At 46.8% G+C, this 24,579-nt stretch overlaps 1 protein-coding gene across 1 annotated transcript in view; it reads left to right on the top strand.

Moving 5' to 3' along the window:
- Nucleotides 1-24,579, top strand: part of TM4SF18 (transmembrane 4 L six family member 18) — a 116,992-nt gene that overhangs the window by 46,895 nt on the left and 45,518 nt on the right. The window contains exon 2 of the mRNA XM_085633720.1: nucleotides 18,588-18,683. Within this exon, the coding sequence (XP_085489846.1) occupies nucleotides 18,588-18,683 (96 nt within the window). The remainder of the gene's footprint in view (nucleotides 1-18,587; nucleotides 18,684-24,579) is intronic.

Here is a 24,579-nt window from a genome sequence, read left to right as displayed (position 1 = left end):
TTATTTGCTGACAGGATGTCACCATTCCTCTAATGGCCATCCTTTAGAGTAAGTCACAATTTACTACCTATTTCATGAAGAGTAATGGGGTAGGTTGGATGGTGCCTCACTGTGCCAACATACCTGTTAATACATAGGTCGGTTCACCAAATAATTTAGCTGCCACAAAAATATATGTTGGAAATTATGTACATCTGGCCCTCATTTTCAGTTAGGAATTACTAATAATAATTGCATAGTAATGTCCTTTGCAGAGGGTTATACACATAACAGATTTCTATTATTTTCACTCTTCTTCTTGTTATTGGTTCACAGAGATAGGGAAACTGTCCCCCCCCCCCCCTCCCTTAAATCTTAACTCAACATAAGGAAGAGCAAGGGCAGGGTATTTTACAATTAACACTGTTGTTCCTTAGGGCTCTCTCTCCTTGGGGGTAAAATTAGTATATTTCCTGCAGCAGAAAACAAATAGGGCTGATGCAATGTCCTACTGTCCGCAGCTCAGTGAGGAGGTGGTCAGGACTGCCAACTGGCCCAAAAATGCGGGGCTGACTTCATTCAGTCGTGTCTTTTTAGCCAACACCTCTTTGGTATTCTAAAATTTGCAGACTCACTTTTCCAAACAATGTATGAGTTGCATATTGTAAAGTGTTGTTGGCTACAAGGTGGTCTGGCAGAAGATTTGAATTTGAATTTGAATTTGAAGGGATTTGTATAGCGCTCGTACACCTGGCGGTTTCTTGGCGCTCACTGACAATTGCTACTTGGTAGATCGGAGAGAGGGTAAGGTGAGCGTTTAAGATGGGAAGGCTTGGGTGAAGAGGAAGGTCTTCAAGTCTCTACGGAAGAGGGGGTACTGGGTGCAGGTTCTGAGGTGCAATGGAAGAGAGTTCCAGAAGACTGGACCCGTGGTAGAAAATTTAGAGCCACCCCACTTCTTCCGTTTAAAACGGGGAACCAGGAGAAGGTGGTGAGAGGCGGATCGAAGGTCTCGTGAAGGCGTGTAGGATTGAATGGTTGAGTTGATGAAGGAGGGGGCAGATCCTGTCCGGGCTTTAAAGATGGTGCAACCAAGCTTGAATAAAATTCGTTGTCGGACAGGGAGCCAGTGCAGGGTAGAGAGGAGAGGGGTTACATGATGTGACTTAGAGAGGTTAAAGACCAGCCGAGCAGCCTGGTTTTGGACAAGCTGAAGGCGTCTCAAGAGGTAGTTGGGCATGCCATGGTAAAGGATATTACCATAATCTAGGCGAGATGTTACCATGGCTAACAGAATTAGTTTGAGCGCTTCTGGGGCGAAAAATCGAGAGACTCTGCGGATGGTCCTAAGTGAAAGGAAGGCTGAGGAAACCACAGCAGACACTTGAGAGTGTAAGGAGAGTTGATTATTAATTTTAAATCCAAGGGTTTTGACAGAGGGTACAGGGGTGGGAGGGGGGCCAAGTGAAGGGGGCCAAAAAGAAGATGTCCAGGGACTGGAGCAACCACCCGTTAGCACCAACTCCGTTTTATCGGGGTTGAGCTTCAAGTGGTTGAAGTTCATCCAGTCCTGAATAAAGGTCATAATGGACTGGACATTGGACATAGACTCAGGGGTGGAGGAAAGGGAAAAAATGAGCTGGAGGTCGTCTGCGTAATTGTACACAGAGACCTCCAGACGCTGTAAAGCAAAAATGAGGGGGGCAATGTAGAGGTTAAACAAGAGAGGGGACAGAGAGGAGCCCTGGGGAACACCACACTGAATTGGTTGAAAATCTGCAGAGAATTCTCCCAGACGAACCGCTTGAGTCCGACCGTTCAGAAAGGAGGATAACCATAGTAGCGCTGTTCCTCTGATTCCCGCCGCTTCGACACGGGAAAGTAAGATGGTGTGGTCCACCGTGTCGAATGCGGCGGAGAGATCTAAGAGGATCAGGGCCTGATGTTGGTTGGTATCCATTCCTTGTCGGAGATTGTCCAGAACCGATGTTATAACGGACTCAGTTGAGTGGGCTGGGCGGAAGCCGGCCTGTCTAGGGGCTAACACGGCGTGACTTTCCACGAACTCGCTCAAGGTTTTAACCACATGCCGTTCCAATACCTTCGCCAGGAAGGTGTCAGCTGTCAATGGTGACAGCTGACAGGTATTTGTGAGTAAGTGTGAAAAAGATAGGCTATCTTATTCCAACTAGACAACTTCTATCCATGTGACGATCTAATCTCATAGAGGCCTCAGGTTTTACTTTTGACTTGTCCACTCTTGGTGTTATGTGTGAGGGGTCTTTGGTACCTCACCTATGTAGGAGAAAGAAAGAAAGTATAAAGGCATCAATTTGTTGTGATTGTGCATCTACAGTACTTTTTTTTTTCACAACAAATGTTATTGTCAGCAGTCACAATGGGCCTGGTGAGGCCGGGTAGCCAAGCAAAACAAGATACATGCACATGAGTAGGATGTTTACTTTTTTATATCTATCAAACAATAGAAAAACAACAACAATATAACATAATGCTCCAACAGGGTGCTGTAGTGTCATGTTACTTCTACATTGCATATCGCATATCAGGCCTAGCCACATTACTCTGTTATTCATACACTTACAACTACGTCCATCGCATATCTCCACATTGATTGTTGCATATTAATCTATGGAGGCTGCTAAAATGGGTTCCAGAAGCAGCCCACGGTATTCCGCCCACCTCTTCTAAATCTTAGGGTGTTTCTGCGGGCATCCTCTCGCTTTTATCCGAAATGTGACAGACATATTGGCTTATTACTCACTAACACCCTTATGCATCAAGCCAAAATCCAGTCGGTAAAATACCGATTCGGTAATAGCTCCCAGTATTGTGTTAAAAATACCCAATCCCAATGCATCAACCCAAAACCCGAGCAAATAACGAATCGCTAAATAAATAACCTCGAACATACCGAATCGCTAATACCAAAAATGCTAATTTACCGAATCGCTAAATACCGAATCCGCAATTACCGAAATCACTATTAGCTCCCGGAAATTGCCAATAGCAAATAACGAATCGCACCCCAATGCAAGAAAACTCGCTAATACCGAAAATCCCAAAAATCGCTATTTTGCCAGAGCTAAATAAGGGGAATCAAAACCTGGAGGTAAAGTCACAAAAAAAAAAAAAAAAAAAAAAAAAATATTCCTACATGTGCAAATGATTGAGGCAATCACTAAACCCTTAAATTTGGCCCAGGAGACCCTGTTGGCTCCCCCAAAATGGCTGCCCTCTACGTGCTTGCAAGGAGGATGCGGATCAATGCAGCAGGACAGCGCAGGAGAAGGGTACAGGAGAGAGTGTTCAGACTGCGCATAACCCTGCTCGGCCAGAATGAGGACGAGGTGTACCAGAAATATCGCCTCAATCGCGCTATGATCATGCGCCTGATTGCAGACCTGGAACCATTACTGCAGCACCAGACCCACCGGACAAATGCAATCCCTGCGCACGTTCAGGTACTATGCAGCCTGCACCTACTGGCCTCTGGGAGTTTCCAGGGGGTAATTGCGGTTGCCGGAGGTGTTTCGCAAAGCGCACTGTCACGCTTCTTCCAAAAATTCCTAGATGCCATGCTGACAATGCTCCACAGACACATCAGCTTCCCCACAACCCCACAGCAGTTGGACCGCACAAAACAGGCATTCTACCAGGTGGCACAATTTCCACATGTGATTGGATGCATCGACTGCACGCATATCCCCATATGCCCTCCGTCAGCAAATGAGTACCTTTTCAGGAACCGCAAGTCATACCACTCGATCAACGTGCAGGTTGTGTGCGATGCCAACAACATCATAACGGACCTAGTGGCACAATTCCCAGGGAGCACACACGACTCATACATCTTCCGCAACAGTGGAATGCACAGGCGACTACTTAATGGCGAATTTGGAGAGGGACTCCTGTTAGGTAAGTAGAACTACGCTTCCCCACACCAACACCACACATGTATGTACATCACCAATGCTAAGTCTATGCTTCTATCTTCTAGGTGACAGTGCTTACGCCCTGCGGGAATACATACTAACCCCATACCTAAATCCAGCAACCCCGCAGGAACATCGCTACAACGCTGCACACATCAGCACGAGGAATGTGATAGAGCGGACTTTTGGGATTCTCAAGAGCCGCTTCCGTATCCTCCACAAGACTGGCGGCGCAATGCTATACCAACCAGACACATGCTGTCGAATAATTGCTGTATGTGCAATGCTGCACAACATTGCCACCAGAAGGGGGATACCCATGGAGGTGGACAGGGATGACGACCCCCAGGCTGACCAACCACCCGCCCAACGACGACCAGCACACATCCCAAACACAGCAGAGGGCCATAGGAGGCGGACAGACATAACGCAAAATCATTTTTGACCCTGGGTAAAATGAGACATTACAAGTTGGTGTTGGGTGCAACTGTTTAATGCACAGTAGCACTGAGGATTGTGCAACAGAACTAGCATTGTGAATCATGCTCCGATTGCATAAATGTAAATAAAAGGTTCCTTAAAGTCAGGCCTGTGCAAACAGAATAATTGGATGGCCATGGTTGCTCCACCATGGACCTGCAGCATGTACAAATTTCTAGTGCCGCTTGCCACGTACACCAAGCCTCCGCTCAGGTGCATCCATACCCTCACCACGGCCTGTCCCCGTGGAGGCACGCGAACTTCGGCGCCTGGTGCTGGCCTCTGCCAGTGACACGCTGCTGACACTGGAGGCAGCCTCACTGGTGTCATCCCCTCCCAATGCTGCAGCACTGCATGTGCTGCTCTGAAGTTGTTCCACAGCAGTGGTGATGTGTCTCAGTGACTTGGCAACATCACCGCAGAAGTGCCCAAGGTCCACCTGCAGGGAGACTGTGCGGCGTGCCAACACAGCGGTGCAGTTGCTGTGCCGTTGTATGGCCTTGGTAGCGGCGGCAGAACGCAACATTAGCTGCCGGTTACTCCTCCTCTGGGACTCATGGCCCTCCCTGATGGCACGGGTGAGCTCACGTACCTCCTCCCTGAGCTGAGCATTGCCATCAGCAACCGCAGTGGTCTGGTCCCTGACCGCCGTGCCCATGTCCCTGACCGCGGAGCCCATGTCGGTGACTGCTGCAGTCATGGCGCGCATCTCCCTCGCTAGGCGCACGATGTTGCAGCTGATGCTAGCCACATGTCTTCCCTGCAGGTTCTGTGTGCGCAGCATCCTCTCCTCAATTGCAGAGGTTGTTGGGACATCCTGGTCAGCTGAGGAGACGGAACTGCGACGGGCCCTGTGACGCCGTGCGTGTCTTGAGCCTCCATGTGGTGCAGCAGGTGGTGTGGATGTGCGCTGCGTGGGTGCCAATTGCGGGGGGGGGGTTGCCATCTCCTGCAAGGGCGCAACTTGGTGCCTGTGCCTCTGCGGTATTGTGGCTGCACTGGCTGCAGGCTGGCTTGCTGGTGCCGTTGCTTGTGGCGCAGGTGGTGGTGCCTTGGCTTGTGGCGCAGGTGCCTTGGCTTGTGGCACTGGTGCTGGTGCCGATGATTGTGGCGCTGGTGGAGGTGGTGCTGGTGGGGTGGCAGGTGTTGGCGGTGCGTGCGCATCCTGCACAGTCTCCTGGTCTGACTCCACGGGTGTCTCAGAGATGATCAGCTGGTCGCTGTCGTCAGAGTCCCCAGGTGATGCATCTGTGTGTGAAACAGTGCATGATTAGTGGGATGATTACACCTACATAGTGTTGTACCCATCAATGTCCCTCTGTGGTCCAACAAATGAACAGTCTACAGCCATGTACAACATATGTGTTGTGTGAGGATTTACGCCTGTGCCTGCACTCTGGGCTGACTAGACTACAACTCCCAAGATGCAGTAGTGTCATGTGTGGAACTGTCTGTGCCAGAGCTGCAGACACAGTGAGATTGGGCTGGGGGCATGGGTATGGATTTACGCTATGCTGGGTGTGGCACAGGCATGCATCTTACCTTGGGCACTTGTGGCTGCGCCGGACGTGTCCATCTGGATCACCCCCACGACGGCTTCCCGCTCTATCGTCCCTTCCACAAGGTCCTCCAGGGCTGTGTTGGATGGTGCAGTGCTTGTTCCGCCTCCAGTCCTTCTTGCCTCCCGGAGCCTCTCAGCAATCCTCTCTTTTGCGCGCTTCCGGAGGTCATACCACCGTTTTTTGAGATCGTCGATGCTGCGGCTAGTGACGCCAACCGCATTGATCCTCTCACGGATGCGCTGCCAGATGCGTCGCTTCTCGGTCTCAGGCACCTTGAGGGACAGCTTGCCAAAGAGGCGGTCGTGTTTGCTGGCCACTCCCTCGATGAGGTACTCCAGCTCCCTGTCTGAAAACTTCTTCTTGCGCTTGCGTGCAGATTCAGCGCTGGATGGCACTTCCTGCGACATGATGGATGTGTGCTGTGACTGGCAGAATCTGTGTGGCCTCACTCTGCACAGCCTGTCCTTCTTTCCAGCTCCTGTCTGCTCCTCTGTCGAGGCTATGTGGGTGGGGCAGCAGTATTTCCTGGTTGGTGATGTCATCAGCCTGTTCCCGGTGCGACGCGGCAATTTGCGATTTCGCTATTACCGATTCGGTAATTGCTAATTCGGTATTACCGAACTCGCTATTAGCCAAATCCGTATTACCGAACTCGCTATTTGCTAGTGGGGCCGTTTGCGTGCCCCGCTATTAAGGAATCGGTGAATTTAGCGATTTTTAAGGAATCGCTAAATTTTACCGAATCTGTTGATGCATGCCAATTACCGATTCGTTAATGGCGATTCCTTATTTTTCGCTATTAAGGAATCGGTATTAGTTTGGTTGATGCATATGCCCCTAAGTGTGTTTCCTGCAAGAACAGGATATCAGCTTCATGGCGCTTTGCCTAGCGCAACACAGCCCTTCTTTTAACCTTGTCAAGTAGGCCCGACGTGCCAACCTATAATACGAAAGCGTCTATCTTGTAACCTGGACATATCTAGTGATGTGGTAATCAATGGTGCAAATGGATGAAGAGCATTGCAGGAGTAAAAATTGAAGTGGAGACCGTACACATGCACTGTGGAAACAAGACACTAGCTGCAACAAAACCACCAACTAGTTGGCAGCATTATCTGGCATAGATGGCGTTGTGTCCTCCGGGTTGGACACCTGGGCCGCACCGCCGGTATATTTATCCATCGTGCTTAGGCGCGCAGCCAAACCTGAGGGCTTGTCCTTCGTCATAACTCACGGAGTCCAATAACAGGGAGTTGTCCCTACAATTGTGCCAACCTAAGTAGGGTAGCTACCCAGTTCCAGATGGCGGGTAAAAGTGTAGAGAGTGCGGTGGCAAATCTTCAGGGGCCAGCGGCTACATGCAAGTGGGGTACTTTAAGAAGCTGCAGCTATCACGCACATCCTCTAAGCCAGACCAGTGCATGCAGGGCGTCGGTAGTGTGTACTTATATTGACCGGGCCAGCAGCCATTATATCTCCGTGTTCTAATTGGCACACACCAAGGATTAGGGCTCGAGGTGGCTGGGGAGTACTAGGGCCAAGGGCCGCGTCACTCATGTAGGGGGGGCCACAGCGCCCGATGCTCCCCCTTGTGCCTCAGCATGGGGGGAGTTATTGATACTATTCACAGGCCTGAAAGGAGCAGCAGGAACGCTGTTTCAGTGCCAATAACGGCAGGATAAATTGCAGAATATGTCGGGCTACGGGAGCTCTACTGAAGCACGTCCGCACGTCCGCACGTCCGCCATGTCGCACTGCTTAGCCATGCCCCCCATCTACAGTACTTTAAGTTAAAAATGTTTACTCTTCTGCTTTGTGTTGTTTTTCCTCCCATGTGTCTAACAGTGAGTTCAAATATTGGGCTAAATTCACACCCTGCAGCCCCTTGCTTCCTCCCTGCCTTAAACTGAATACCTCCGCCTCAAGGGCTGGTATCTTAATGTCTCTATTGACCTGGAGGTGCAGTAGTTGACCCTGCTGCAGACCAGAGGCTCCTTCCTCTTCCCCCTGGTAAATGTTACTCAGCTCACTTATTTTATCCCTCCCATCATGTCCATCTCAGGCATTCAACTAAAAGGAAGAAGGATAAAATTGCCTGTCTGTGGTGTTCTCTCTGTTTGTGCCTGATTGACGCGAGGGCTTGAGCCAGAGTTTGGTTCCCTTCCATCTCTGTTCTCTTATTCTCCAAGTCCCTACCCACTCCACCCTGGGTGACCTCCATACATTACTGTTTTCGTGGTTAATTCTAAGTTACGCATGGATAGACTCCTTTGTAGTTTAACAATCCCTCCAATGGATTACTCCTTTCTTTCTCCTGAGTGAACATCATACATCTCTCCTTTGATGTTTCAACCGCACCTCCAATTAGGTATTCTTCTGTCTCTCCCTGATGCTTCTAGACAGACATCACATAATATGTTGAAACCTCCAATCCCTGTTTAAAGACCCATGCCTAATTTATTTCTAACCGTTGAGCCATAACACCTCTAGTAAAGAAAAATAATAAAGAAACAACATAGCTGCTCAACTATAATAAGTTAATGCAGTTGAGTTCAGACATCAGAATACCTGCTGCCAGCAGCCAGTATGACAGGCAGTTTAACCAATGAAAATGGGATCTGGCTATTCCTTTCGATATATTTTTCTAAAAAGAAAAGGTGAACAGCAATGAAGAGATATTCATGCCAAGGTGTTTATTTCTTTCCATACTGTATGTCATTGCAAGAAATTTAGAATGTCTACAAGTTCCCACACAATCTGATCCACTACCTTTTTACCCTGACTTGCATCAAAATGATTCTATTATATTTTTGAAAAAAATGGTGTTGTGCATTTGTTGTGCTTAATTTCTCACTACAGATACTGCTTTTATACTTCTTATCTGTAATGAAACGTGAAAGAGCAAGACACCAAAGCCAAGAAAACCAAACATTTTGTACTGCTTAAACCTGTACACACTTTTGTTTTATTTATTTCCATTGGAAAACTTGAGTTTTCTCAAGGAAAAGCAAAGAAGCCCTTAGCTTTGCATTACTCTGCAAAGGGGGGTGTTGCATGGGTTGCAGGTGTTAAAAAGGAGAAATACTTTTATTTCTCCTAACTGTTCCCACTTCGCATGTGTGCTGCACTGTAAAGGGGGCATTGCATGGGTTGTATATGTGCAGTCTCATGCAACCACCCATTTCTTTTTATGTAAAACCCTATCTACTAACAATAGTAGGCTGGGTGTTGTGCCAGAAAATAATCTCACTGTGAAACAGGCTTTGTAGGAAAGTAGGATCTGATTTTATGGTTACACCCACTTTTTGCCTGGGGCTAAGCTGTTTCTGACTAGTCTAGCTGGGATCCTGATAATCAAGACCCCAGTCTATGTGCTTTCTCCCCTAAATTAGTTATGGTGAGTACTTAGGTACACCCAAGATTGGATACTGGTGTACACTTATAAGTCCCTAGGATATGATACTGAGGTACCCAGGGCATTGGTACACCAGGGGTCCCCCATTGGCTGAAGCATGTATTATGCCACCCATGGGAGACCACTCAAACTGTAACTACAGGCCTGCAATTGCAACCTGTGTAAGCTGGTGCTAGCACCACTTATGACAGATATAGGTTTCTCTATATCTAAGCAACTGTACTTAAAACCTAAAAGTCCCCCTAAGGCAGGCCTTTCAATCCTGAAGGCAGAGTGCTTGTTCTAAGTGTTTGGGTGCCCCTACAGGTGCAGGACATGCCTACAACCTTCAAAGCCCATTCTCCTTGGTTGTAATTGCATCAGCCATTATGATACATAAAGTGGCCATGCGTCATTACACAATGGCCATCTCTAAACTGGCTGTAACAAATCCTGTCATGTTTATGGTCATGGTATCAAACATGTTGGAATCATACCCCCACACCATAAACAGTGTGGGAGGTATGATTCCATGCACTGTAAAGCTCGTCCGGAAGGCCCTCAGTGCTCCAGGTACCAGCCTTCCAGATCGGGACAGGCACAACATGGTTGCTGCCGACCAGAGACACGATTCTGTCCTCCTGCTTCTGAGCCAGGCTCGAGCAGGGGAAGGCAGAACAATAGGTATCCTGTCACAGGGAGATGTGACCACCTCCCAGACAGGGTTTAGTCTATTGGGACAGGGTGGGGGCGCTTTCCAGTGCCACTCAGTTTGCTCGAAGGGCACATTTAAGGAGAAGTGTAGCTCACTGGTTAGAGGAGGCATACCCTGAAGCAGAGGTCAGACCCGAGACCAGGGTTCGATTCCCGACGCGGCAGGGTCTGGAGCCCAATTGTCCACGGACTCGATAATTCTCGCTTCGGTGCCTACTCTAAGCACGAGTTCACACTATGCAGCTCTGGGCGACAAGCTTGCTTAATCTCCACAACGGCCCCCCGCGGCGGGATGCCTGGCTTTCACCTTGGGGATGCCCAGTACGGGTTATCTCACAGGGAAAAACCAGGACGGGTTCCCAATGCAAGCGCCGAGATGCCCAAGGGTAATTTGAGCGCTATATAAGACCGCACATACATACATACATTTGGTGCCCTGCTTGAATAGTCCGGTTCAAACCAGCTCAGGGAGCCGTTGGCTCCCGTTCTGGCACGAAACTTGACAAAGGACATGGGAGTATCCTCCCCACTGTCCGACCCCTCCCCTGGGAGGGAACCCTGAATCATCCTAACCCTTTCCTTAGGGTACCTAAGGGCTTCCCTGAGGGTGGGTCCCTAGATTCATTGTGGGATAAAATTCATTTCAAGACGCCACTTCATCTTCGACCGTCTGGTCATTCTGGACTTCGCTGGAGTTTGCTCTGGGCATCAAGACTGCAACTGGAAAGACTCCTGCTGCTCCTGGTCTCGTCGCCCTGCTCGTCTGCTGCAACGTTCGTGCCTGTGCTCCACACAGGAACCTTCCAAGGCCTGTGGATATCCAAGCCACCTGAAGGAATCTCCCTTGAAGTGAAGAAGTCACTTCCCCGCATCTGCAGGCACCTCAACGAAGCTGACAGGTCTGCTGATCTCGAGCTCTCATGAACTCCGAAAGGCTCAGCAACACAGGTGGTGGTTCTTTACATCCCCCGAGGCCTGCCCTGACCTCTCACCAAGTTTGAGGGTAGTATCCTGCTCAGTGCCGCAGGAACTGAAACCCTGTGCACTACGTCGACTTGCCGTTGCAAAGGCTTGTTGGCTTCCTTCCACCAAGATCTTCGAGCTCTAAGTAGCCTTAACCTCAAGCATCTTCAGTGACCAAGATCTTCATCCTCACCACATCAATTACACCGTGGGCCTGCATCTTTGGTGAGTTGCTCGAGGTCCTGTCATGACTCCAGTGCCTCCGGCCTGAGGGTCCTCTTGAGGGTCTTCCTTGAATTCAGCAGGATCCTCTGATTGCTCGGGGCCTGCTCTGACTCCTCTGCTTGAGGCGAGTCACCTGGACCTTGCTGGTCCCGACACTGCACCTTTTTCGGATTCTACATTGGTTGCGGTTGCCAAGGCTTGTTGGTGCTCCAGACGGACACCGACCCCTCAACTCTCGACATCCGACGTGGGACAGCTATTGAATGGCCCCTGGTCTTCCACAGTGACTCCTAGTCCCCATAGCTGCAGCTCCAGGGTCACCGTCAGCTCTCCTGCAACACCTGCCATTGGTGGGTATTTGTCTTCCGTGCCTGAGTGGCATAGACTCCTGAGTGGCATAGACTCTGTCCCCTCTGCTTGCAGGTACTTTTCATCTTGAATCCACCTTTGGGTTCCACCGGACACTTTCACCTTCTCCAGCAGCTGCATCTTCCTGAAGTCCACCATTGGGTTTGACAGTGGTTTCCAACGCCACGTCAGACTTATGCACCTGGTATAGGTATCTTGGTTCCTAGGGTATCCACAGATGGGGTGTGCTCTCCAACCATCTGTTTTCCACAGAGTTTCTTCAGGGTCCACGGGGAAGGTATCCTTCTTCTTTAAAATTGCAACTGCGACTTACCCATTCACTTGTATTGAGCCCGCTGTCGTGTTCCCACACTGCACACGGCCTCTGTGGAGTTCCTAGTTACTTACCTCGGGTGGTTCCTTGGGTGGGTCCTTGGGTCCCCGGCACTTCTGCATCTTCTGAGTATAGTCTTGCCTTGAGCCGTGTTAGAATATGGTTTGGTCTCCCCCTGGTGACCACTTTGTATTTCGTGCTACTTACCTGTTTTCTCTGCAAAGTATTGTGTGCATTGTGTATATCTCCGGGTAGGAGTTATTTATATGTATTAGTGAGTGTCTTATAATAAATACATATTTTTATAACTACACTGTGTGGTTCTTTTTCACTTAATCTATACCTATAAGATTGCGTTTTGGTGAAACAAGCTGCTTTACACTCCTTCTGGACTAAGCCTGAAGGCTGCTCTCCACAGCTACCACGTAGAGAGCTTTCTAAGGTTGTATAAGACCACTAAAATCACCATTAGGGTTATCTGGATTGGTGCAGGGTGCCCACATTTACCAAGCCAGCTTCTCACAGGCATTAAAACTGAGAAATGCTTTTGTTTCTCCTAACGTTTCCCACTTTACATGTGTACTGCACAGCACAGCATACCTCCAAAGTGGGAACAGTTAGTCTAAGCATAGTATTTTGTACTGGAAAGGTGCCCTTCCAGTGCAAAACATATGCAAGATTCATCCAGACACCCTTGCACAATGTTGCAAATGTGTGTGCATGGCACTCAGCAGCCTGATTGTGCGTTGGTGCTAGGGAGAGGAGAGGAGAATCCTATATCTCTGTATATATGGTGCTTTTCTACCTTCTATTTGTCACGCGACACAGCACACCAACTTTGGTTGATGTGCTGCATTGTGTAACATTTTTGATTATCTGGGCCCAAGGTTTTAAGATGTTTGCAGGAAGGGGGATGTTATACTTGTCCTTCGGATTTGCTCCTCTATATGTACTCCTTGGTGACTTGCAATATCCTTATAATGTACGGCAGGGGAAACTTTATCCCATTTATAATACTGCTTGGCGATCTAAAAATGCCTCCAAAATATGAATGGTCTCTGGTTGGTAGCTGATGAGTGCTGTATACCTTAATGAACCCTTCTGGTCCACATCAACAGTGGATTTCATCTATAGTGCATGCAGGTGTGGCTGAGTCTTTCTCACACCATCTGCAACACTTATGTGCAGCTACACTCCTTGTGACATGTGGCCATGTCCTCATATTTTCATTTTTTCTTTTTTTATATTCTTTAATTTTTGCAGTTTTATATCTCGCAAACTCAACCTGAAAGTATTGGAGTGATTTACATTAGCACCAGTTGCATTAAACAATGTCACATTTGTGTATTTATTTTAGGCACAGAGAGATTAAGTGATTTGGCGGGAATCACAGGATGTTTAGCCTCTCCTATCATACCTCACACTCTTTACCTAACATGTCCAAAAAAGGTCAAACCACAGAACCACCCTTTCAACCATGCACCAAGCAATTGATACAAATTGTGCGCTTCAATATCCTTGTCACTGGAATGAAGCTGTATATAAATAATAAAAGCAAACCACCCAGAAACGTGATTTAGGCCTTGCAAGGCAAAGGCTCCTTGCTACGTAAAAAACAGTACAATTCAATACAATTGTTTTCCAAAGTCCAATCTACATTTCATGAATTCAAACATTGTGTCTCAAACCCTGATTGTTTTTATGCTTTCATATATCTTGTAATTTTTATCTAGGTAGCCCTGAATTGCGTTTTAATTCTAATCTGCAGTTCAGGTATTCCTGAAAGTGATTCCCAGGCACCCCTGCATTTTGATTCCCAGCTGCAATCCCAATATGAACTTCTTACTCTAGTCCAGGTTTCAGGTATTATACTGTGAATTGTACAGTTCCCAGCCACTTACCGAAACTCAAATCATGAGGGTCTGAAATTGGAGTGTTCAAATGGAAGAGGAAAACTGATTTGTTCATCATCATAAAAAGAATGCTAAACTTGTGTTTAAAGAAATATTTATTCTTAACTGGAACACACTTTAGCTTACACTAAACCGATGCAAAAAATGCCTGGATGCTACTGAGCGTTTAAAAAATAATCTCATCTGCCCACTGCCAAGAACATTTTAGGGGGGCCATGCATCAAGATGGGGGCGCCGGGCCCTGCTGATCCCCCTTGGCTACGGCCATGTATGCGTGCATACACACACACACACACATGCACACACACATTCACTATTGAACACAACCTGAGTGTATGAGAAAGAAAACACTGTGTGAGTGAGTGGGAGTGTCTGAGCAGGGGTGCAGGAATGTATGTACAGATGCATAGTATCTATGCAGATGCACTAAGGGCGCCAGATCATTTAGCACCATTGATGAGTGAGGGGAGGAGCTATGACTCATGAGAGGCAGAGCTTTGAGTGAAACGTATGATGCCCGTCCTCTTTCTTCGCAATTGTAATACCAGTGCATAGGCTTCTGTGGTTTTATGCCACGCTCTCTTTTGATGTGTAGAAAATATCAAGGAAGATATTGTATTCTAGCATTTATATACCACTTTATTTCCCACTGTGGGGCTTTGAATAGCATTTTCAGGAGGGTATCTCGCTAAATCCAGCTAAGCAACATTTCTCCTATCATCAAGCCCCACGCTATGAAGCATAGTGGCAAGAAAAGTAGCGATAACCCCTGTTATGCCTGCTTCAGGACTGACTTAGCCATGATATCCTATGGAAGGTGGATATTATGGCTAAGTTTGTGAGTCCCTATCAACAAGCTAACTCCACGTTTCGTGAGATTATCGCTGGGTTTCCAGCGATAATCTCATGTTAGGCAGTTAGCGCTAGGATTTTTATCGCTTTTGAGATAAGCGTTGCTAATAGCACGCTATCTCAGTGATAAAAATCCACGCTAGCCGGCGATAATTATCCTAGCACTAAGTGCGCTTACCGATAATTATCGCCGGTTGTTGCTGATATGCCCCATAGTTGGCAGAGTGTTAAATTTGTTGTGGTCCTCTGTGGGAAGCAATTTGGTGTTGTGTGTGAGTTCTGTGTGTGTTCTCTTGTTTTGTCTTGTGGCGCAGTGCTTTGCAGTGTGATGGAGAATGAGATGTGAGAGATATGTTCATAAATTAGATTTAGAATTAAGATATAGGCAGCTGCATGGCACCACCCTAGCAAGAGGAGCAGCAGGATGCTGAGTGCATGTACACAGAAAAGAGGTTAATAGGAAGTCCAAGTAAGCTATGCGGCAACATGCACAAGATTGCAAGAGGTGATTTGCTTATGTAAATGACTAAATAATGGAGGATGTCTCTTCTGCTGGAATGCTATGTATACAAGGCAATAGGCCCTGATTATGAGTGCTTCTGAGAAGAGGTGCTATTTATCACACCATTTAAATACCAACACCCTGGTGCCATACAGAACCTATTACAAGATTTCCCAGTTACAATGGGGAATAACATGCACCTTTTGGTACTTTCTGCACCTAAATCCCAAATCTCTTATTATAGATATGGTTGTTGTTAATGGAATACTTACAAGGGACATTAACATCATCTGCTCCTAAGCCCAAGAAAACATTTCCGTGTTGGTTTGTGGCATAAATTGAGTTTGAAGACATTCTGCATAGGGCGTAGCTATCAATAGTGCAGCACGTGCAGTGGCATGCAGGCTTATGGGTCTCGGGAGTTCACTGCATCCAAATTAAAGCAGTTTTTTGTGCTATACAAGGGGAGCCCCTGTTCCCTTTTGTCATCATGGCACCCTTGCTGTCCAACCGATACTTTGGCTAAATCAAAATATATTTTTATAGGACAAAATGCCTTTTCCACTCCCCTGGAACAGTTAGAGTAATCCTGTCTAGCAGTTTTTGCAGTAGTGGAGAGCAGAAATACTGTGCGAATTTGAATGGGAAATGCAATGCTTTGGGCCATCCTATAATTTTGCCTTCTCACCTGAACAGCACCAATAAAACTGGGAACTCACTTAATTGACTTTATCTATTACTTGAAAATGTTTCGAAACTAGGTCACCCAGGATCAAAGTAATTAGCAATCAAAATGTGCTTTTTGTTATGAATAACCTCATTCCTACAGCTTTGGTATCACCAAATTGCAAACCGACATGTAAAGCTGAACTGACACCTCTTAGACCAATTGACTGTAGGGCAGGGGCAGAGGCAGTGCTCAGCAGGCACTGGAAGAAGGGGCTAAGTTACATGGTGTGGCCAGAGGACACACACATTTCAATAGCTACGGATGACCACTTGGGACAGGATGTGAATAAAGGACAGGTACAATGCCAAAAGCATGGGTGAGTGTCTAGCAAGTACTCGTGGCAGTGGTACAGCCACATTCTGTGTGAGAGCTCTAGTTCAACCAAGGGAATTTCCCAAGTCACTGCCAGGCCTTTCCGGTTCTGAATAATAGGATTGACGTCCTGAGCAATCTCTTCTATGTACCAGAGGAACTTTGTACCCAGTTTTGTTCTTAACAGCCACATTCTGAACATGTATCATTATATGTCAATAAAACCCAAAGTATATAATTGTAAAACCTAAAACAATTAACTGAATACATTTTTGTTGGGCAAAAATATCAGTGTAACTAAGATGAGTGAGTAACTAACTAATTTGATTAATAAACCATAATAATTAACTGGGCCTCTGTGTAGTGAGTCACAGTGGGAGAAAAACTATGGGTTGGAAATGCTATCCCGAGCGATAGCCAGCAATTAGACAATTTTCAAGCGTTCCTCCTGTCACCTTTTGTGTATTTGATATTGCACCCTAAGTGGTCAAGGGTATGCCCTGGTGTGGGTTCCTTGCTCGCGGTGCCCAGGATTCAAGCTCTACCCTACTGACAAGACCTAATAAGGCCAAAGCTGGTCTGGGGTTGCTTGTGGTTCCTTCTGGAGAGGTCCTCGTCTGGCAGTTCATGAATGACTGTTCCCAAGGGGGGCAGGGTCAGCACTGAATTGCATAAGGTGGGCCTCTATCTAGAATGGTCGAGTGTGTGAAAAATACCTAGAGTGGTACAATGAGTAAAAAGCAATAGGTTGGACTTGCACCCCAAGTGATTGCTAGTTGTTATAATTTTTATAAGCACTTCCCCATCACCTTTTGTGTGTTTAAGCGTAAATAATTCCCTTCTCCAATTAAGTGGTTATTATAGTTAACTAGCATGACACACTTTTGTAACACAAATATCTCAATTTCTGTTGAAAGGATTTACACCACAATGCTACACAGTATTCGGAGTCAAATACTGCTTTCATGCAAAGTTTCGTGTAATTATGTTCCTCGGTTTTGGCTGTAGCTGTGAACAAACTTCCCTGTTGAGGTTAGAGTGGAAATACTGCTTTCAATCTCTCTGTCTAATCGTCACTTTCCTTCTCCTCCCTGATGGATCTGCGCGATAGTGGACATGTTTCTAGGTAACTACGGGGCATATTATCAAGTCAGGCGATAAAATTATCGCCGCTTTAGCGGCAGAAAACTGCCAATTGAAGCCCATGTTAGATGTCCTTCACATCTAACATGGGCTTCTATTGGAATTCTCTAGAGCATATTATCAAGCCCATTATCGCCGTTTTAGCGGCAGTTTTCTGCCGCTAAAGCGGCGATAAATTTATCACCTGTCTTGATAATATGCCTCTACGAGTTTCCAGTGTCTTAAGGCCCAGAATTATCGGGTCTGCAAACTCCAGACAGGCCCCAAAACACAAGACCAAGAGCTGGCCCTAAATCGGATAGACCGGGACAGCCCCCTGGGTGAAAATAAAATGTGATGTTTGTTGTTGGACAGGGGGTCATTGCGATGTGACGGCAGGAGGAGTGAGGAAGAGGGGAGTAGGGCAGGGGGTCGGTGGGGGGGATACACATTACGCTGAGGTACATTAATGGCTGATTAAAGGTCTTTTACAGGACCCAATGAAGAGCAACCGGCATGGGTGAGCTGTTGTTTGCATAACATTAAGTCAGGCAGCTCCCTGCTGCGCCCTGGGCCTGGGTCCAGCTCGTCCATGCCCAGGGCCGGCCCTGCTAGGGTTGCAAGTAGAGTTGCAGTGACTGCAGTAGCTGCTGCACAAGGCCGCCACCTGCCGGCTTCAGCAGCATGTGGACAGAAAACCCTCCCCCTCCCCCAAAGCTAAAACTACTCTCTCCTCCCACCGCCCCAACACCCCACCTCCTGACCCCCACACCAAGGCCCAGAGAAAACAGCTGAACGCACATTACTACCTGCGCTAAAGAGCTGATACATATGCGCGTATTTGGATGTGGTATTTTAACTAAAAGGGGGAAACGTGCACCGATTGGACCCGGTATTCCCAGGGCAGCGGGGTTCCCTTTTCTAGGGAGACAGATAACTTGTGATCAGTGGAAGTAGATGTGGGGATACAGGAGAAATTAGATATTCCGTCTCGCCAGTATCCCCCACATACATCCAGGCAACTCGTATGAGACCTTGAAAGTCTGTAGGGTAATACTTTAGAGTTCCTCGGTATTTATTGCCGCCTTAATAGCCATGACTCTCATTATCATAACATCTGGTAGGTGCTTGTGTTCAACTTATTGAAAAGAAAGTGAAATATATGATTCCTCTCGGACTTACAATGTATGTGTTTCCCTTACAGATGCTCATAGTAGCCGCCCTCCTGCTCACGGTGGAGCAGTACACATGCTTCGCCTGCTGCTGCTACCCCAGGAGAGGCTGCAGCCCAAGATGCTCGGTATTTTATCATCCTATCTCTGTTTGCATCGTTCCATGATCTAGTAATAATGTTTAGAGAGATTCGTGTTTACCTTTTAACATTTCACAGCATGCAGGTACTGGCTTAACACTTTTATTTGTGAAAGATGCACGTCTCAGAAATATTTGATTACATAGCTTCCGATTGTCAGAACACTATTAACAATGTTAGAATGGGCCAAAGTGGTGCAGGCATTTGGTTGGGCTTCAAACAAGTATATAGTTTTATGAGGAGAGGAGTTGGCATAACGGTTAGGGCGCCCGACCTCGGACCAGAGGGAACTGGGTTCGAGTCTCGGTAACGACGGTAAAACATCTTGTGATTCTGGGCAAATCACTTAATCTACCCGTGCCTAACAAAACAAGCATTGGCATAGCCAATAGGTCTCGCGTTTGGGAGCTTATAAGTGTTTAGCAATGCAACAGTTGCATAACTAAATACTTATAAGGTCCCAAAAGTGAGACCTATTGGCTATGCCAAGCGGCCGCGAAAGTGAAAGTGATCGCGATCACGATCAAACATCAAAGCGGCTGCGAAAGTGAAAGTAATTGCGGCACCCGCGCACATGCACTGCAGCTCTAGGCTGGCCTGGTAGCACTTCTTGGAGCCCTCTCAAAAAGTCTCGCCAGACCAGCGCATGCGCTGGGTCAGGCGAGACCTAAAAAACAAGCATTTTTGATGCAATAGGTCTCGCATTTACGCGAGTTTAAGGTATTGGCATTGTAAATGACAATGCCTTTTATTTAGGTTTGGGTTTTTGAAATATAAATAAAACGCATTGTCATTTACAATGCCAATACCTTAAACTCGCGTAAATGCGAGACCTATTGCATTGCAAGTGCTTGTTTTTCATTGGATTGAGCAAGGAGCTGTTTGTTTTGACACACCACGTTAAATGATTTGTGATGTTTACCCAGAGGTCGAAGTGCAGTAAAAACAAGAAGGGCTGGGCGAGAAGGGAGGGGGGAATGCGAGGAGCCTGAATACAAGTGACGAAAAAAGAGGAGGAGAAGGGAGGAGGGAGATGCGAGCAGAGCAACAAAGGGCTGGGTGACAAGGGAGGGGGGAAAGCAAGGAGCAGAGGAGCAGCTGTGCACGTGCACGCCATCGTGCACGCAAGCTCTAGGCCGGCAAAACCATGTGGGTAGCACTTTTGAAAACCCACTTATAAAATGTCTCAAAGAGACAGCTTGCGCTGTCTCAGCGAGACCTAATGAATGTGTGTCCTCACGTAACATAACTGGCGCTATGGAAAGCGCTGATTGGATTCGGGTCAAGTTCGCGCTATATGAAACTCTGCAAAAAAAAAAATAACTTTATACTTTAAACCATAAAGTATAGCACACACACACGCGCACCCTCCCCCCCATCCCCCCCGCCCCCGCCACCACATGGTCTAACTGCCAACAATGCACAATATGTGTTAAAGCGCCTGGATCTAGTGAAATGTTTAAATGTAGAAATAGTTTTACCACATTGTCCCTCTGAGTCGTCTCGGTCAGCTCTCTGGCCCACATAGAGAGTTAGCAGTTTATCGGAAATGCAACATCAGGTAAATTACAGTCCTTAATTACAAGTTTCCGAAGACGCGGGCCTCAGCGAAATTACGCTTTACAAATTTCAGCCTGGGGCTCCAGCTGATGAAGTTAGATCACATTTCTGGATAAAACCGTGGGCAAGAGTGAGGAGTACATGAGAGGGCGGAAAGCATTACACTTGGGGGCAGTCTCTGCCGGTATGACTCGTGGGTGAGGGGGCGGGAGTTGTGCGGGGAGGGAGCCGTGGGGGGGGGGGGTAGGTTTAATTTTAAAAAAAAAGGTATGTTAACTTTCCTTTGCCGGCCATCCCGCGTCGTCGGTCTGCGTCGTCCTTTCTACAACAGGAAGCAGCCACAGGTAGCCTCCCTCCCCTCCCCTAAGCCAATCACAGCGCTGCAATGGCAGCATTGTGATTGGCTGGGACGCCGACCCCACAGGCGTTTATGGGGAAGCCATTTTCTCTATGTAGGCTGCATGCAGCCTACATAGAGAAAACGCAGAGTGTGTATGACTGGTTTGGTCGGCCCTGTGGCCGACCAAACAGTCATCGCCCACAGCAGTGGGCAAGCCACTCCTTCCCTGCACTCCAGCAGACACTGCTACCCGGCCACCTCCAACCAAACCCTGCCTTCTGCTTTCTCGCAGTGCGAGAAGCAGAAACATAAAATGGTATTTGAAATACCATTTTATGTTCCTGCTTCTCGCACTGCGAAAAAAGCTGCGGGGCGACGCTCCTCCGCCCACATGGAGGAGCCTCCTCTGCTTGGGGGCATATTTACAAGCCCCTAGCACCACAGGAACACCACTTTAACCACTTTTAACAACATTCCAGTGGTAATAGGGGTTTTGCCTTATTTACAAGGCGGCGTTAAGCTGGCTTAACACCACCTTGTAAATAAGGCACCCTTTCATGCTATACCTAGCGTGAATGGGGTAGGCAATGGGTGTTGCAGTGGGCGTTCCACCACAACGCCTATTGATTTTGACGATGCCCCCTATTTGCAAGCTTGGTGTAAATAGGAGGCAGTTCCAAAATCAAGACCAGGGAAAACTGGGTCTTAACATGGCGAAACGACGAGAACTGCTATATTTCTCCTTTTTTTGCTATTGCTGTGTGCTGCATTGTGCAGCACACAAAAAACAGCAAAACACCATGAATGATTGTTTCTGTGCAGGAAGGTGTCCCTTTCTGAACATAAACAATTGTTACAAAATGACGATTTGCAACATCTATGTGTGCTGCTCAATGCAGCACATATAGAAGTTACAAATCGCCATTTGTGATTTTTTATGTGCATGGAAGGGACATCTTCCTGCACATAAACAAACATTTACTCAACGCAGGCATCCTTGCACTATGTTGCCAGGGCGCCTGCATTGGCACTTGGCAGCCTACCTTAGTGCCAGCGCTATGGAAAATGCAGGGGTGTGCCATATCTTTGTAAACCCAGCGCATCTCTGTGTTTTGGGAATGGCGAAGCATGACATTAGCATTTTGTGCTTAACGCCACGCTCCGACATTCCCTTGTAAATATGCACCTTGGTGCATTGCTACCCTGACAGGAAAAGAAGAACTCGTCCCACCCTGTGCTACCCTTTTGTCTTCACTCCTCCATTCGAGCCCAATACATTTTCTTGAGCCCAAACCTATTGCTGATTCGAGTTTTACAAGAGGAGGCTATTTCCTGCCAATCTAGAACTTTCTCCCAGATAACTTTCACTTTCATTGTCAGTAGAAATTGGCACTCCAGCTCAAAAAACTGCGTAAAGACGGACAATGTTGTCGTCATTTTCCCTGTAATTCCTCATTTCTCAGCAGAACCTAAGGGTTTGACATGTAAACTTCGGTAAATCCACCCCCACCCAGAGTTAACAAGTTTTGGGGTGAAATCTGGGCACTCATAAGGAGGCCTACAGCAGGGTGTGTTAATTTACCAGATGCTGGGTTCCTTTTCAATGCAGACTTCCAAAACTAGTAATGAGGAATAATCATGCAAATTGGTGTTTTGAGCAGCAATTTCCACTTATTCCCAACATTCTGAACACTTTTCGCTGGTGACAGTGCCCGGATAAAATATCAGAGGTGTGAGGTCGTGCTAAATTTATAATCCAAAATTAGGTGGAAACTCCTGTTTTCAACGATTCTGGGTTTTTGGATAAATCATATTGATGGCCTCTGTACCACAACTCCCTGCCTTTTTGCATACAGCAGGGATGGTAACCTCCCATGCTACTGCCACACAAGTAGGGTCAAACTGGCCTAAATAATAGACTTCCTCTCACTCTAGACGTCAAGGAATCTATTGTTTTCTTTTAGTTTGATTCTTATGAAATTGATGGCAAGGATTTTGTAGTTTCCACTTCTGCAGCGGTGGAGAACCCCCAATGGATATTTCTCCTCTCTCAATCTCTGTTGTTATGGCTGAACTCACTAACCAAAGCTTAGAGAAGCTGGGACTAGCAGAACAATGTCCAAATGAATGGGTTTCGATGAAAAAAAACTGAACCTTGGCGGTGGCAACAGCAGCACTGATATCAAGGGCCTGATGTAGAGTTTGACTGACAAGTTACTCCAACACACATTTGATGCATATCTTGTTTGTCTTATTACAAGTACTGTAGGACATAATACACTATTAATCAGGTACACAGGATGGGAAACATCCATTGCAACGCAGAAATTACAACACACTACCTTTACATTGCATGCCATTACAACGCAGCCATTGCAACGCATGTCACTACAACGCATGCCATTACAACACATCATAAGGCAAGTAATGGGGATTTTTTAAGTTTTAGGGTGGGTATGGGTTTTGGGGTACATGGGAATAGTTATTTGCACCCCTACACTATCCAACACTTTACCTACTGTTGCACTCACTGGAGTGGAAATAGTAATTTTTACCCCATCACTATCCAACACTCACCCTACTGTTGCACTCACTGGAGTGGGAATAGTAATTTTTACCCCTACACTATCCAACACGTACCATACTGTTGCCCTAAAAGTATTATGTGCTGTAATGGTATGTGTTGTAATGGAATGCGTTGTAAATGTAGTTTCTAAAAATGCGTTGTGATGGCATGCCTTGTAAAATCGTGCATTGTAATGGATGCTGCGATGTAAAAACCGTGTTGTAAAAGCATGCGTTGTAAATGTTTGCGTTGAATTGTCATACATTCACACAGGATATCCATCACGCTTGTGATAGCATGACCCATTAATCAAACTCTAGATCATGGTTCATGTCATATAGGAGATGCTGGAATTCCTATTTAGCTTGATGTGCGGCCAATGGTTCCCAAGAACTACCATGTGGTCCACAGGGAATCCAGATTTTCCACAAATGTGTTTTTTAGGGTTTATTGGACTGCACAAATAGGATGCAGTTGATAGCTATTTGTATATGCAGAGAGTAATAGGGCAAGTATGAGTGATTGAGGTATATATTTCAGACGTCCTTAAGATTTGTCTTCTGTTTCTTTCACATGCCCACCCACCCCTTCCATCATTGGAATTTCCCCTGATCCTAAGAGCACTTCAAGTATCACTTTAAGAACCCTTGTCAGGTACTTAATTGAAGTTCCTGTCCCTGAGCACTATTCTTGGTAGTTACCACATTGTAAAAAAGACTAGAAAAAATGGACCCTCTATGTTCAGATCTATACATTTTTCTCATTTCTAGAGACACCAGTACATGGTCTCTCCCTCGTGTATTCACCCATAGAGAGGTCATAGTTCCACTTTAGTTTGAAACTGTGTCTGGGAACCTCAGCAAAATTGGAGGGATAAGAACCCTAGCAGCACCACAGCATCTGGGCGGCGTGCATCTCCATTCTCTGTCCACTTTCACAAAGGTCTGGAAACCCATCTCTTCAAGCCAAATTTGGTCTCCGTTTAACTATCTAGATGTTATACCACCCCTAAAGCGTAGTTCTTCCCACTCTTTCTTGAACCCCCCTCCAATCCACATCTCTATCACTCCCCTCACTGGGTCAATATCTCCTATGATTTTCATCCTAGACTTTTTCCACTTGTCCCCTGCCCTTAAGTCTGTAGCCTCACATGACTTCCCTTTTCTCTCTTTACCTGCAGTTCCTACAGTAAATAAACATCTTGAACAATGTCCCATTGATTTGAAGCTAATGCCTCATGGCTAATGAAAATGTCCTTGGGACAGGCACCTCTCGAGCGTGTAGATGGTCCTCTTCTTTCTCATGGGAGGGACAGGGTTATTTACTGTTGTGCATGATTATGGTGGTTGCCTGGTAAGTGAGTATATCAACAATTTTCTGGGTGCAGGCGCATAGTAGCCAGTATGCTCCCGCTCAAG

The sequence above is a fragment of the Triturus cristatus genome, chromosome 11, assembly GCF_964204655.1.
Source record: "Triturus cristatus chromosome 11, aTriCri1.1, whole genome shotgun sequence".
Taxonomy (NCBI): Eukaryota; Metazoa; Chordata; class Amphibia; order Caudata; family Salamandridae; genus Triturus; species Triturus cristatus.
Note: the sequence above shows the minus strand (reverse complement) of the source record. Positions and strands in the feature narration are given on the sequence as shown.